Source organism: Abramis brama (genome assembly GCF_963993115.1).
Source record: "Abramis brama genome assembly, chromosome: 2".
Taxonomy (NCBI): Eukaryota; Metazoa; Chordata; class Actinopteri; order Cypriniformes; family Leuciscidae; genus Abramis; species Abramis brama.
This window is the reverse complement of record NC_139964.1, coordinates 52457261-52474662: the sequence shown is the minus strand read 5'-3', so window position 1 is coordinate 52474662 and position 17402 is coordinate 52457261. Positions and strand designations below refer to the sequence as shown.

General features: G+C 37.6%; 1 protein-coding gene across 1 annotated transcript in view; it reads right to left on the bottom strand.

The window, feature by feature from the left end:
- The window catches only part of zcchc7 (zinc finger, CCHC domain containing 7), a 55366-nt gene that overhangs the window by 17425 nt on the left and 20539 nt on the right, over positions 1–17402 (bottom strand). Inside the window, exons 3-6 of the mRNA XM_084097284.1 lie at positions 4374–4432; positions 4062–4199; positions 3150–3320; positions 544–579 (exon numbers count right to left, since the gene is read on the bottom strand). Coding sequence (XP_083953410.1) covers positions 544–579; positions 3150–3320; positions 4062–4199; positions 4374–4432 — 404 coding nt within the window. The remainder of the gene's footprint in view (positions 1–543; positions 580–3149; positions 3321–4061; positions 4200–4373; positions 4433–17402) is intronic.

Sequence of the window (17402 nt, the reverse complement as noted above, 5' to 3'; positions counted from 1 at the left end):
ATTAACCACTTTCAGATTGTTCTGTGACAAAACGCATACACAAAGATGCAAATACTGAGAAATGCACACAGCGACTCAATAAAACTCGTGTAAACCAATCGTGTCATTTTAAGGAGTCTCAAAGTCACATTCAAATATTAAATTGCATTTTAAAATACACTTTAACACAAAGCTGGTTATTAAAGCAGCCCTTTGTGGCGAATGAAAGCTGATCTCTCCTCCGCTTAGACAAACCATCAGGAGTCCACCATTTATACACATTCACACAAAGACAAAACCAGCGGGAGTCTTTTCTCTGCAAGCCACAATCAGGACTAATAGAGCTCACGATGAATGTGTGTGTTTATATACATGTGAGGTTTTGTTGCACACAAATATGCTTCGACTTTACTTATGTCACAAAGGACTCCAGTCATTTTCTTAATTCAGACGCTTAACACAGTCAGTCACCTGGAATTCCCTCAGGCAGATTCTGTATGCATTCAAGGTGTTCACACAAGTTGTCTTCACATTTTATATGAGAGACATAGAAACAAATCTTACCGTAAGGTGGAACTGTCTCCAGACTTCGGGGCAGGCCTGTTGAGAACAGAAAAAGTCAGTGTGAAAACATAACGTTTACATGAAATGACAGTCCATAGGTTCAGAAACACAAATAAAAAATAATCACACAGATGTTTATGACACAAAATCCATCTTTTTATCTCCGTTTCTGTTCGTTTTTGTTCCGCTCTACACTTCCGAGCTTTGTTTCGTCATCTTTGGATTAAACGTACTGCAGAAGATAATGAGTGAAAACTTTTAGGGCCTATTAGGAAACTATTCATGAACTGGATGACGTTTATGGAAGGATTGATAGTGTTGATGATGAAGATAAAAGGAAATCCAGCAAAACAAGAGAAGATGAGAGATGAGAAGATGTGGACATGAAAGGAGATGGGAAAATGAAAGAAAAGGCAAGACGATGAGAGAAGGTGGAAAAGATGAATGAAAAGGAAAAATGAAAAGGAAATGGAAAAGAGAAAATGAAAGGAAAAGGGAAAAAAGAACGGAGAAAGAGAGAATGGAACAGGATAAAGGAAAACAAAATGGAACAGGAAAACAGAAAAAAATAGACCAGGAAAAAGGAAGTGGAAAAAGACAATAGAACAGGAGAAAGGAAAAAAAGGAAAAGAAATTGAAAAGGAAAGGATAATAGTAGGAGAAGAAAGAGGTGCGGTGTTGACAGCTCAAGTCGTCTTAACAGACACTGAGCGAGGGTGGTTAGCGCATTTGCCCTGCGAGCTTCCTACATTTCTGTGAAAATTGAAAGTGCCGAGGACACAGCAGCCAGACTCATTTATACAGTTAGCTTTTCATTTAACCCCACCTGAGAGCCAGGAAGAGGCTGGAGGGTTACCCTGCTGAGGGTATTGAAGGAAACGTACAAAATCTTTAAGAATCTGCTTTCCTTTCCCTCGCTCACTGTGACAAGATTATACAGCAATAAAGCTATTTAAAACACATTTTCATATTGCCATGATCTTAATATAATGATGAGTTCTACTGTTGTTTTAGACTTGTTTGAGGGCACCCAAAGCGACGGCCCATTGCCTATTGGTCGTCTAAAACCATGACAGTTGAGATTTTCCTGAGCTTTGATAAAATTACATTTTTATAGACACAAATCTAGAGGTATAATCGAATATTGAAACCAATTTGAAGCAAGTTCATATTTTCACATCCAAATGAGATTTGTGCCAAACTATGCACAAATAGTGTTTGCAAGGGAACATGTTATCAGAGTGATCAGTCATTTTATTTTCAAGAAGCGTGAGAAAAGGGTGAAAAAAAGTTTAAATAAAAAATAACAACTTTAAAAAAACAAAACAAAAAAAACATGTTTGAGTAATAAAGGAATAGGGAGAACATAAACATTGAAATTCCAAAAAAAATCTACTCTAGAAAAGGCCTTTATAATGGCAATATCAATCTAACATAGTCATAAAAATATTTTTTTATATTTTAAATATTTTTTTAAAATTGCAAACAATCTGGGTTCAGACTGTCTAGAAATTTACATATCCCAAACATGTAATAAATATGTAAATATCAAAAACGGTGGTCTTCATTATGTAGAGGTATGTTACAGCAAGCCCAAAACCGGAAAGTAAATGGACCGGCTGATATTTTTCAACTCTCAGAGTTCATTAACAAATGCAACATAGCAGTTTTTGGGACTGGTGTAATTATAGATTATAAGCATAATTAAAAGTCATGTTGTGCTGGCGGCTGAAGAATTGTTTGTTCAGTTAACCAGTAAGATCAACTAAGCTCTGTATTATCTGTTCTAGATTCATCAACAACTAGAAGTCTTACAGGGATGATTGGGCATTATGATTGTGATCATGTGATGTGAGAACTTGCGGAGTTTAGATAATCAGAACAACTTCTAACTTTGACTAATAGAATGCTGCAGAATATCTTGCAGCAGGATTGTTTAACTGCACCCAAATCCTAAACGTGTTTGTTTGTCATGTTATGCATGAATGGGGAAACCAATTCCGTTTCAATTAAAACTATGCCAAAATTATATTAAAACTGTTTCCAAACCACAAGACAACAGAAGATGAACAAACTTTTATGGTGAGTGAATGTTTTTGCGAAAAAAAAAAAAAAAAGGAAGATAATACAGGGGCTTCGTAAAAAATTCAACGCTCATGGTGTGAGATGCTGAAAAAAAACAAGCAAAACGCAATCTGCAAGCAAGAAAAAACTAGTCCACTGCACTAATTGCAATGACCCTGACCCATCCCTAGTTATGAAATACGATTCCAGTCTTTGTTTTAACAAGCTATATATTTTGCTCTTTCATCTCTCCTGCCATTTCTAAAAGTCACTTGTATCTCTTCCTCCCCCATTTCTATCTCTCTCGGTGGGGTTGTTGTTGGGGGTGACGAGTGGAGCGTGTGTCCCACTCACAGCCTGTGAAGCGTCTGTCTTAATGAGAGAAAGAATGGCCCAAGAGATAGACTCACTCACTCACACACACACTCACACACTCACAAACACACACACACACACACACACACACACACACACACACACAAGTAAAAAACAATGCAACACAATACACTCCGAAACAAACACACCCACATAGAACTACTCACGTCAATGAAGTGCCCGGTCATGCCACAGCGGTGGCAGCATTTGTGCCAGCGAGCTTTCTCCAGACAGTTATCATAGGTGTGGCCGGGCAGCGAGCAGTTATAACAGTGACGGTTCGGACAGGTCCTCAGTAAGTGTCCCTGAAGCCCACATAATGAGCAGCATGGCATCTTCTGCTCATAAACACACACAATAAGAACAACTCTGATACTTGGTGGCACAAGCTACAAAACACTATTAAGTTGATACAAGATTGTATTCTTAATATATTAAAACTAGAAAACTTTAAAAAAAAAAGAGTAGTATAAAAAGAACAGATATTCCTCAAATTTTAAATGAATTGAAAATAATACTTTTCAAACTCACAACTTGTTATAGTTATTCAACCTTTTATCTTCAATGCCAATGCTCATATTTGTTATAGCATAGACATTTGGTAACATACTATTCTTGTGCATGATATGCATTTATTTGATAAAATAATACAGTAAAACAGTGACATTATGAAATAATACAATTTAAAATAACTATTTTCAATTTAAATATATTTGAAAATGTAATTTCTATTTTTGACAATCCAGTAAATAAACAATTATATTTACAGTATTGTCAAAATATGTGAATGTTTAACATGTCACACAAAAACTTTGACCTAAAATGCCTTTTCATCCTAGAGTTTATCGTGACCTATAAGTTACATTACCTCCAACTGTCTGAAATTTGAAAAACTTGATTCTCATTGGTCAATCGTAGCATTCTGAGACAGTGGCTAAACTCTAGAGCTGACAGTTTCTTGGCTAATCCGGTACTATATGTGTCAGCACATTCTTTGAGTGGAAATGAGAAAATGTGGACCTTTGCTAAGGGGCAGCTGACTGTAGTATAGTCAGAGTGAAGGGTGGATAATGATGTACCTTTGGTGTGGGGCAGTTTTTGGAGAGATGGCCAGTCTTTCTGCAGTTGTGACACGTGATGGATTTTTCTGTGTAGTAACGGTTTGAGAAGCGGTTTGAAACACGCCTCGGGCCAACCCCTTTATTATGGATCTGAGCCTACACACACACACACACACACACACAAAAAATGGTAATTACCTCTTATCAAAGACAATCCTTAAAAATAACAAATATTTTCAGCTTTAAAAAGTAACTGTAAAAGTATGTTATAAAATACCAGTAATATCTATTTATCAATTTGATCATTTTTTAACAAAAATGTAACATTACCCATTTATCCTTTTCTGATACAGTCCAGGTTTGTATATTTCCTCCATCATTTCCATGTTCTACGAAAAAAAGAGATCAGTACATGAGAAAAACAAACTCAAGCCATTAACATGGAATTAAATAAAACTTCAATAAGAGATAGTATGCGATTATGTGTGTGCGTGTCTATAGTACAAGAGGCCCACTCCCCTAATTTGACCTTTTTTTAAGATTATTCTCAAGAGACAGAGAGACAGTTACTACAGCAATACACAGCTGCACGTCAACACACACAGCTTTAAAAATGACACACACACACACACACACACGTTTGTTTCACTATATTAGTGAGGACACTGCATAGACTTCCATTGATGTTATATCAGGTTAATGATATTTTCTATGGCCTAATCCAACCCCTAAAACATAACCCTCACTAGTCAAGACATTTGGCCCTCACATGCATTGCCAAACCTGTACATAGATACATAAAGTCACCAAAAAACAACAACAACTGAAAACTCCATAGTAGAGAACAAAGTAATGAAAATAAACTAAACAAATCTCTGGGAAGTGACCAGAGCTGACAAGGGCCATTAAACTATTGATGCTACAAAAACTGATGCTAGTTTAGCACGTCACATTAACTGTACTGAAAAATGATACTGATTCATGAAACAAAATTCAAATTTTCACAGACAAAAATATATATTCAGAGGCACATTTATTCAAACTAATAAAAATGGTTATGAAAATAAACCTTATACGTTCATTAACTTGTGTGTGTGCTTTTTAAATCTACGCGCACAACACGTCGCAACAATGCCCCCAAAACATCCCTGAGGACCCCAAGTACAATAAACAGGAAACATTTCCTTTAATCCTGATGCCCCCCTTCTGTCTCTCTCTCTCTCACACACACACACACACACACACACACACACACACACACACACACACACCTCCGTGTCTACGTGGGGGAAATGCCTCGTCAGTCACGGCCCAGCAATCACACAAAGCCAGAGAAAGGAGGACCTCACTATGGTAATCCTGCCAGGCCTATTCACAATGACAAACACACACCAAAGATACTATAATATGCTTCTCATATGAATATTAGGAAATATTTTCATAAATCCACCTAGTTTTTACCTCAAATCGGCTTTATACATAAATAAAAGTGTGGGGAGTTTCTCCAATTGGCATCTATACACATTCTACACCACCACCAGGGAGGGCGCTAGAGAGTAAGCCATAATCAACATCACAAAAAACCCTTCGCTTACCATACAGCGAGACCGAGATGGAGGGATGAAAAGTAGAGCAAGGGAGGGGGGAATAGCGGAATAGCGACAGATGCTACTTGTACGTCTCCTAGGTATGCTAATTAACATAGAACCAACAAATAAAAATAAGAGGTGTGCGCGCAGGGTGCAACTTCATCAGTGTGTGTGTGTTTTAATGAATTCCAGCTGACTAATAGTCTGAGAGAGAAGAAAGCTGGCGTGCGCCCGGCCACCATCGTTGGGTCCACGGAGAACAAAACGGATGTGTAGGAGAAACTAATTAACCATGAACACAAGCTCCCATTAGACAGAAAGAGACTGAGATACTATTCTGAGTTTAAGAGTACTCTGTGTGTAGGGAACAGGCCATGTGAAGGCGTATCTCAAAACACAAACTGTCTGGGACTCTCGAGTGTTTCCTCTCACAGCTGAATCACAGTCCTGAACTAAACGGCTACTAAAACTTGTTAATGGGATCCTCATTGGAAAATTCATTTAGCCAGTTCTGAAGCAAACATAAAGCCACAAAGAATGCCATAGTGAATATAAACTACCATTCAAAATGTTGTGGATGAAGATTTGTTTCATGTTTGTGACAGAAGTCTCTAATGCTCACCAAGGCAGCATTTATTTGATCATAATGCAGTAAAAATATTTAAAATAATAATAATTGTTTTCTATTTGAATATGATTTACAATGTTATGTATTCCTGTGATGGCAAAGCAAAATGTTCAGTCTCTTCAGTCTTCAGTGTCACATGATCCTTCACAAATCATTCTAATATGCTGATTTGATGCTCAAGAAACATTTTATAAATGTTGAAAATAGTTGTGCTGCCTAATATTTGTGTGGACATCGTGATGTATTTGTTTTCAGGATTCTCTGATAAATGGAAAGATCAAGAGGACACCTTTTATTTAAAGCAGATTTTTTTGTATCATTTTAAATGTCTGTCACTGTAAATGCATTTAATGTCTCGCTGAATAAAAGTATTCATTTATAAAAAATGAAACTATTTCACAAATAATTACAAAGAAGTTTTAAGTAACACATTGAAGTAGAAAACGTGATTTTTTTTTCTTTTTCTTGTAAAATGTATTCCAATAATCTTTCTTAACTTCAAAAATATATATATTTTTTACAGTGGTGTATTGGAATTTCTTATAATATTCATTAAATGTGTGCAGAAACAGAGGATTATGATTCATCATAAACTAATGACATGATCTAATGAATCATTTAAAGATTTGGGCAGGTTGTAGGCTCAAACCCTGTGATCCAATCAGTATTGGCACGTCACTTTCCTGTGGCTTTAGGCAGGGGTGTTCGAACCCTTGAAGGGACACTGTCCTGCAGAGTTTTGCTGCAACTTGCCTCAACACACCTTCCTGGAATTTTCTAGTATGCTTAGTAAGACGGTAGACCTTGATTAGCTGGTTCAGGTATGTTTAGTCGTGGCTGGAGCTAAACTTTGCAGGACAGTGGCCCTCCAGGAGCAGGATTGGACACCCCTGCTTTAGAGCCACATGGCATTTAGCTTGGTAGCCAGCAAATATGGCAGTTTTTTAAATTGCATACTTCTAGAGTGTCTTGTGGCAGCCAGCCAAGTGCCTTTGAGATGAATAAGAATGCTAACAGATCATTTTCTCTAGGAATTATATGGACTTCTTTAGGCTGATGTGTGAAATACCACCATTGTAGTCTCACACAGTCAGACTTCTGACTATTGGTATCCAATTCGGTCTACTTTGTTGCTTATAGCTTGCTATATTTGCATGCACTATGCATTGAAGGAATTTGAGGCTACCACTATTGAGCAAGGCACTTGTAATGAGACATATTTCCAAATGAAGCAGAATATTCAATGAGAACAAAAAGGTGGGACTTTTGATTGGATCATTAAAAATTGGGTGTTCAATACCATAATGGAGTTAGACCTTGATGTCAGTTTGCAATCAATAGTGGAAACACTGCCATCATCTTTTTGACCCAAATATGGAAGCTGAAAGTAAGGGTGTGCAATATTTATCGTCTACGATAACATCGTAATTGTTGTTTTAATGAAATGCGAGGTGATATTTTCAAGTATGTCACTCACTTTGCAAAAAGCAAACAGAAACACGTCTTGAGAGTCCAAAAGCATTCACTGCGTGATAAAGCCTATTAGAATGTAGTTAGAATAATTCAAGTTATGTGGGCAAAAAAAAGTTTTTTATATTGATGATAACATTGATAGTGACATCACACAAGCAAGAAATCCATTTTCCTGAATATGATATTGATTTTATACAACAGTTCAACAAACAAGAAGTTAAAACTGAGTGAGTTACATTTTAGACACAATATTGTTTGTTTTTGCTCTTTAGTCATCGAAAAAAGCCATAGCAGAAAATTGTGCAACACTGTGCTTTCACTGTTTTTTCGAATTAAAAAAAAAAGACGACATTTTTAATAAAACCTGACAGATCTGCCCTTCCATTAAGACATCTTTTGAACTTCTTTCTTGCCATATTTGTGCACTATGCATGTGCGTTAATCAATGTTCATACATGAATAAAAGCTTAAATTAAATCTATTGAAACATGAAGGTTTTGGGGCAATGGACAGAAATCTGGTCCATTAAAAATAGCTTTCTTTGTGTTTTGAAGATGAATTTAAGTCTCATGAGTTTGAAATGACATGAGGGTGAGCAACTGATGACAGAATTTTCATTTTTGGGTGAACTAATCCTTTAAGTAAGTAAAGGAGGTCAATTTTGATTTCATGCTGACTTAAACCTTGGGTTACATGCAGGTGGACTGTACCTGTAAGTGTACTGTAAATCATGTTAGCTAAATAACTACTTGCTTCAAAAGGAATTTTCTACAGTTATTTGGATAGATCTGTTGTCTTATCACAAAACGAATCTGAAAAGAATCTAAAAAAACCCCTCCAGTGTTTGTATAGGCAGCACATAGCATCCCCTACTGAACCAGTGACACAAGTATCAATCCTGAGCATCTCCGCACTCGTCTCCCTTAACAACCTCCCTCAAGTGTAACCATTCAGCCTTCTCCAGCACAGGGAGGGGGAACATGGGACTGAACCCTGAAAAAGCTGATCAAAGCCTCAAGCAGGCCCCGCCGTTAACCAGTTTTGGGGGATGCAGGCCCTTTGTGCGGTGCTGTTGACTTCTGCCACTGGGCTGGTGGAGGGGACAAAGAGAGCGGAAGAGAGGCCAGCAGTCAGATTAACACAGCCATACATAACAATGGAGCCCGAGTGTGGGCGACCCCATGTACCTTTGTGTGTGAGGGTGTACGTTTAAGTGAAGGAGAGAGGGAAGGGAGAAGTTGCTCATGTTCAGCCCTACTTTTGGTTCTTACTGCAGGGCTCAACAATATAGATGGTCTGATGGCACAGGATCAGTGTTAGTGTTTTGGGATAGCTCATAGAACCATCACTTGACCTATTTGGCTAACGTGTACTACTGTTCAAATGGTTCATTCTTTTATTCAACAAGAATGCATTAATTTAATCAGCAGTGACAGTAAAGACTGTTACATTGTTACCAAAAATACCCATTTCAAAAAAATGTTTTCAACCAATCCTGAAAGTCATGGTTTCTACAAAAAAATATTAGGCAGCACAACTGTTTTCAACATGAATGAATGAAATTATTTATTTTTTTATCTCCAAATCAGCATATTATAATTATTTCTGAAGGATCATGTGACATTGAAGACTGGAGTATTCAGCTTTACAGTCACAGGAATAAATTACATTTTTAAATATATTTTAAACTGTCATAATATTTCAGTTTTTACTGTATTTTTTAATCAAATAAATACAGCCTTGATGAGCACGAAACGTCTAACAAAAACATAAAAAAACCAACCCCAAACTTTTGAATAACATTGTAGATGAGGTTTTATAAAAATTCTGAAAATGACTGGCAATAGCCTAAGTATGACACAAATCAATAATATTTTACATCTATGCAATTCTTTTTTGTCTGTTTGAATTCATAGCCTTCAGAGCAAGTTTAGTATAATTTCCAGCTAATAAATAAAATATAACTATATAATGTTTCACAAAAAAAAAAAAAAAAAAAAAAACTGCCTCAATTTTTTGTAATAAAACCAGTCAAAATGTTGGGCAGGGCAGATAAAAACCTGATATACTGGCCTGTCCGGGGCAGCCAAAAAAATAAATACAATAAAGATCCTTGTTTAGCCTTGTATTGACTAAATCAGTGATTCCCAAAATCAAAAGGAGTCCGTTGTCTCTTGTCAATAGAGAAGCGATATATGAAGCACAGCTTTCACAGAACTCGCAAAGCAACTTTATGTTGGGCACCACAGGAAATCCACGTGACCGACTTGAACCTGCTTTGAAATTTGTGTGTGGAAATCTTTCGGCCCATGCGAAATTCCTGATTGTGTGGATTTTGCCCGGAAATGTGACAGCACGTATGGTCTGTATTTAATACTTAAAAAAAATCTATGCATAGCCACATTTCTGCTATTTTTTATTTTTTTGTCTTTTCCATATAACCCTTCTTAAAGACTTCCACAGCATTATTTAAGTTCCCACACTGGTTTAATCTATTTCAGATAAACCCGCCTCTAAATGGCACGCAAAACGAACTGTGGCTGGTTGCTTTCTCTCCCTGTCTAAGGGGGCGTTTCTTGGCCAGAATAAGCAGCAATGTGGACCAGACCTTTTGCCATTTAGTCAAAGGTCTGGCTACGCGAGACTGGCGATAGAGAGAAAGGTAGATGCCCCACAGAAGGGCAGACATGGGGGGTCAGTGGCCCTCACAGACCCCCTGACAAATACTTGACATGGACCACGGAGCAAATGCATTACGTCCCTATTCACCCTGCCTGGAGCAGACCTTAATCCAATCAAAGAGTGATCAAACACAAACACACACACACACACAGCGTTCGCGGCTGCTTGACCAAAGGCATGTCTTTCTCTCTTCCTGGCCTGCCATTCTCCTGCTCCTGCACTTCCTTCATCAGCTAGGCAAAATAATCTCCTTGCTCATTCTCATTTCCTGTCGGAATCCATCCCTCCAAAACGCTTTCAAACCTTCTGCGCAGCCCTTTCACTCTCTTCATTATTTTTATGGCCTTTTTTGCCATTTTTATGGAAATGATAGTAGAGAGAGAACAGGAAATGAATGGGGGGGGGGATGAGAATAAGAAATGTTGCGAGCTGGATTCAAACACTCATAACCCACACATGCACCATCCGCTAAGCCACAACTCCATCCTCTACGTTCCTTCATGGCTTTCTTTATTCAACAACGTTGCCTTTGTACCAGAAATGCCTGATTTACATCCACACGGGCAATTAAACTCTACTTGACAGAGGAGACGGAAGGCAGAATTCAAATGAGTGGTGCAGTGAAATGCATCATGGTCTGTGAACAGACCACAGTGAGTTAGGTGAGCAGTGGTGAATGTGAGTGTGAAAACCAAACAGTGTGTAACAACGCCACACTTCAAAGACAAAATACACACACAAGGGTATCTCAGTACAAGAGACTGGAGATACGCGTGCTTACAAACATACTCGCTAGCGTTTCACACTCGACTTAATTCAAGCATCCGGTTGGATCACAAACAGACCATGTTGGAAGAGAGGACCAGGACATGAAATCAAGCAGAAAGAGACAGACATGTTGAGACAGAGATGAAATGAGAGAGATAGACAGAGAGATCTCCCTCTCGGTCAATACATCATGTAGTCTACAGGTCGATTATGGATTACAGTGGCACATTTCATTTCATTTCATGCTCAGTCTTCATGTTTGCAGCACTGCTGTGGAGCCCTGCAACATGGATTACACTGATATCTCTATTGCACACATACACACAACTTTAGCACCAAAAACCACCTGAATATGAACACACAACCAGTTTTATTGCAGTCTGTTGCTGACATCATTGTTTTTAAAAGGGATAGCTCACCCAAATCTGAATTCTGTCATTTACTTACTCTCATGTCATTTCAAACTTTCATGCAGCAATTTTATTAGAGAAACACAAAAGTAGAATATATTTAAGAATCATTACGCAACCCTTGCCATAGAAGAACCTTTCACAGTGATCAAGAGCTTTCAAAAAAAGACTGTGAAAGAACTAAAAGAAAAAGCCGCTTTTTGAACTAGGAACGATTTTAGTTCTAGGAACTCCTTTAGGTTCCGCAAAGAAGCTTTACATTGGGAAAAAAAAAGGTTCTTTATGGTGGAAAAAGTTTTTCATATGTAAATCTTCTTCACACTATACAAACATTGGGTCTCATGCATGCATACGCACAAATGTGTACGTGAAATCTGTGTATGAACATTTTCACGAACAAATCATGATTCACTAAAAACTTTCTAAATAAAATTTATGAAAAATGTAGGAACAACTAAAACCACACGTACGCAAAAATCACTTTCTCTGTGCAGCCTTATAACCGTGTTAAGAAGTTATATTTCATCTTAACACGACATCTTATATTATTTATATAAAATTATACAATAAAATTAATAAATAATTTCATCATATACAGTGAAAGAGAGAAAAACTGCGTTACCGCTTCAGCTGCGAGGTTTCTCTGAATAACGCAGATTTACGCATATGTACAGCTGGCTAATGAGTCTGTATAAAAGGTGTTTATAGTGTTTGAACTGGTTATGAGAATGACATAATTGGCATTCGAGCACGTCTACAGAGAGAGGCATGTTGACGAGCGTGACAAAAGGCTGTAATGTCACCCACCAATACAAAAGAGGAGACCCAAGGTCTAGCTAGGACCAAGGAACACGACTGGAGCACACAACGTTTTAAATAATTTATTATTGGTACAAAAAAACGACTAACATTTCGACGCCCATGCGTCTTCTTCAGATTCAAACAGTCAATGGCAACGATGTACAGATTTTAAAGAATCAAAGTTCAAAGCATTGGCCACTGGCCTAGATGGGTGTGGTACATCAATTAACCAATACTATACAAGCACTCAGGTGTAGACCAAAAAGAAAGAAAGAAAAATGTTTTTTTATATATATTTGAACTTTGATTCTTTAAAATCTGTACATCGTTGCCATTGACTGTTTGACTCTGAAGAAGACGCATGGGCGTCAAAACGTTAGTACCAATAATAAATTATTTAAAACGTTGTGTGCTCCGGTCCTGTTCCTTGGTCCTAGCTAGACCTTGGGTCTCCTCTTTTGATTTTTGCGTCCTGTTCCGTGAGCACCAACCAGGCTGAAGCGCAAGTGACTTGCGCTTTCTTTCTTCTGTCACCAATACAACTGTAAAACAACTTTAAATCATTTTTCACCCATGATGACCTGGAATATGCTGGAATAAGTCTATATGGCCGTCTATATCAGCAAAGATGTTTGGAACAACAAAACGGTTAATTTGTGGAAGGATTAATAGATAAATAACTATGAATAATGACAGAATTGGCAGATGAAGTTTGATATAAGATTTTACAACTTCATTATATATAAATTTGGGTTTGCGTTTGCTTAGATCTTCAGCATTTTTGAAAAACCTCCATACAAATTCCTCATACAGATCTTTAAAAGATAATAAAACTATACGGTTTGTTCATCACTAGTGTGATGTAGTGTTCATCACTCCGAACAGTCAGGCCTGGCACCAGAGGCCCTGAGGGCCCATGGACATCCCGGTGCCCCCACCAAACCACGATTTTAACCGATTAGGACAAAAGTATGTGAAAACAATGGAAGTCCTCATTTGGACAGCCAGGCAAACGCATGATAATGAAGATGTACAATAAGGATACCCCCAAGTCTGCCAAACAATCTGACTATCAGCTCATATTACACCAACTCTGCAGGTACAAAATGACACTGTGGCATGTGGCCAAATTGGTGCCCCTACCCACCATTCGGCATGGCACACAGTACGTGCTGCCACGCTCCTGGCATTCCTGACTTCTCATTTAAAGGGGGAGGTGGGGCAGGTGGCCAAACCTGTCTGTCAACGTGCCGTTGCCTCTTGCAACCCAGAGGGGGCCCAATTACTGCCCAGCGGGGCGCGGTATGGCAACAGCATGGCAACCACACGGCAACCATACGCTCCAATCAGAGTGGCAGACGGGTAAGTGACAGGAGATAAGGTAAGAGAGTCACATGGGATTGAAAAAAGCACACGCACACACTCAACACGACTCTTTGTACTTGGTAATCTGATGTCAAGTTAATGAAAAAACAAAAACAAAGCCTTCACCATAAAAAAAATACAAATACAGTTCATCCAGTTCACCAAATTCTGCCATTATTTCCTCACCCTCATGTCGTTCTTAACTCGTATGACTTCCCAATCCTCCATGGAAGATAAAAGGAATAATTCTGAAGAATGCTGAAGCTGCTCCTTTTAGAACAGTGACCAGAGGCTTGCCAAACTCAAAAATGGACTAAAACAGAAATCTTAACATCTATTTTCCCAACTTAACTATATTCCACATCATAGCTTTCAAATCTCATTCACGTTATTAATAACACAATATTTTCGGTGAATAAAAAAGTTTTTCCCTGTTTTGGTCTATTCCTAACACAAAGATATCAGCTTCAGAAACGTCTGAATTTTGTGTTTTTAATTTTTTTAAATGTATTATTATAATTAAAATCATTGGAGTAAGTTTAATAAGTGAATGTGGTATAAGTAGTAGTATAATAAGGTTTGTGGTGATTTTGTGCAATACAGAAGCTTGGTAGCCTCTGGTAACTGTAAACTGTAAAACCTTTTGATCAGGAACAGCTTAAATTTAAAAAAAAGAAGAAAAAAAAGAAAGAAAAGGAAGCTATTCGTCACGATCATGTAAACAAAAGTTTACAGTTACCAGAGGCTATCAAGCTTCTAAATATTACACAAAATCACCACAAACTTTATTATACTTATTATGTCACACTAACTTATTAAACATATTATAATTATTTTAAAAGGCAGGTAAAGGCACACCTTTAAAGGCACACCTTGGATTATCATATTTATAGGAGGTTATGGATAGAAGTTAGTTGGATGTGTTATAAGTGTTAGACCTGGTGTTGGTTAGACATTTGTTTTGTTTCTGTTTTATTTATTTATTTTATTTTACATTCACAGATGTTGAATATTTGCTAAGTGTGTTGGTTTTGGACCCTGGTTTGAGAGTATTTTTAATGTTTTTGTGTGTGATAAATAATGTATGTTTTTAAGTGTTGTGTGGACCCCAGGAAGACTAGCGGTGCTCTTGGACATAGCTAAAGGGGGATCCAAATAAATAAACAATAGACAAGACATTATGCACAGAATTGTTATGCACTCCAAACAACTACAAGATTTTTAATGCCAGTTGTATATATCTGTATATTAAATGTGCATGAACTCTTAATTTAACATCCATTTTCAAGATTAAATCATTAGTCTGAATCCAAAAGAAGACATGTAAAAATTAATTTAACAACAAATAATGATGCAAATTACAAAAACTTGATGTAACGTGCACTGGCAGTCAGACTGCACTCGCACTGATAGAAACAGCTTGTGCGCACATGTAGTCTCGCTCAGTCACTCGTCACAGCGCTAGTCTGTGACAAACCTGCTTTAAAAGCCCACCAGAGAAATATGTCTACAGCTTGCCCTGTCATACAAATGATAACAGGGCTGAGACACTATGCTTATTTATTAGGGATTGTCTCATGTTACTCAAACCTGAATAAAATCCTAAAGAGGGCAAACAAGTTATAAATACTACTGATGTGATAGTATTTAAATGCTGAACTTGTCATTACTTGTTTTCTAGTGTCACAATGTTCTATATATATTCCAAAATTGTCTGTAATTTTACAGTGTGGTGCATTTTCCTGGAGCAAATGGTTTGATGTTTGTAAAAGCATGGTAAAAAAAAAAAGAATATTCGGATCACAATCAGCTGACTTAAGCTTTATAATATTGGCTAGCTTCTCAAAATAGCAGTATCAGCCTTAAATTTCTTGATCAGTGCACCACTATATGCTCTGTATGAATGTATCCTATATCCAAAAGACTCTCCCTGTCGAGTCTCCACAGCTTGCAGTGTGTTTTAAAGAACGTTTTTAATTGATATTGACCCTGGAAACATGCCTATCACAAACACAGCAAGAAGACTTAATATTCCAAACCTTTAGTTTTCCTTTCGAATCCACATACGCACAAACACGCGAGAAGGAAAAATGAAATACTTAATAAAACCACTAGCTTGCGACTTCAATTTCATTCTGATGAAAATTTTCCTCTGGGAGTGTTTTTCTATCAAGCTGAGGGGCAGATCGACTTTTCATGATTGTTATTATATGAAAAGAGATAAACACCATCATTAATCGGCTACATTCCCTTTCCCTTATCGCTGTGATAGAAGGAGAGGAGGGCTTTTCTTCCTCCCATCCAACCCACACTGTAATTAGGCCTCCCTTTCATTCACTCACTCACTAAAACGTGAACGCGCACACACAGGCACACACAAGGGATGCGGGAGACAGCCATGTTCAGCAAATTAAAAATTTGTCATTAAGTGGAATTTACCATAATGCTGTTTTATCTTCCAGCGGTTAGGTGGGGGTGCTGATGAAGTGTGTGTGTGTTTGTGTGTATGTTATGGGTCTGGGGTGTTAGGGGGTGTGTGGGCAGTGGGGCTTCTGTAAATTGAAAAAGCAGAATAATCCTGCCCTTTCTATCGCCCTCTTCAGTCACACACACACACACACACACAGCAAATCCATAGCCATTGGGGTAATTAAATAATAGCGCTTTAAGATTCTAATTTGTTTTTTTTGTTTTTTTCTGCCTGTAGCCATCATTGGACTTCAGGAAAGGTGGAAACAATATAGGATGGATATAAAACAGGTGGGAACCAAAGACACACACACACACGGACATTAAATATAGCTACACAAATTAGATTAGGAAACAAAGCTGCCATTATTAAAAACGATATCTCTCAGTCTGGAATTATAATGAACGACAATAGGAATTATTTCTACTGTTCCCCAAAGAGACCCGGGGAAAAGTCCACGGGGGTGTGTGTGTGTGTGTGTGTGTGTGGGGGGGGGGGGGGGGGGGGGGGGTACTGGGGGTGTATGGGAGGACTGCACTGTTCAGCTCGGACAACCTGGAATAAAATATGAGTTTGGGTGGGGTTCAGTTACACTAGATTGACGGCAGGCAGCACGTGTAAAAATAACCGTTGCATTGAAACAAACACTACAAATGTGGTGTTTGCACATACGGCGCATCAAGGAATACTTCAATAAAAAAATCGAAATCCCCTGTTGGTGAACAAGAAGCAAAAATAGGAAAAATTACATTTAGTTTCCAACAAAGCTACAGAGCAGATGACAAGTCTATGGAGGAACTGAACTAAACTAAGTGATTAAACAATATGGTGAGATACTCCCCTTAAAAATCTGGGCCATAATTCCAGAATAGTATCCATAATTTATTTGTAGTAAGACCATAATAGCCACAGGTGTATTTATCAAATAAATTGTTTTGTTTTAAAAAAAAAAAAAAAAGTGTTGACAAAATCCACTTACAATGAAAGTCTATGGACGTTTGCCCCTTAGACTTGCACTGTAAGTGTGTGATTGTCAACATACTATTGCTTATTTGTTTAGTTTGCTTATTATTGTAATTATTTGATTTTTGGTATTTTCTGTGCATTGACTGTAGAACATTAAATTGATACTGTTTTTATTATGAGAAATAGTGGGTTAAACTGTCAAAAAAA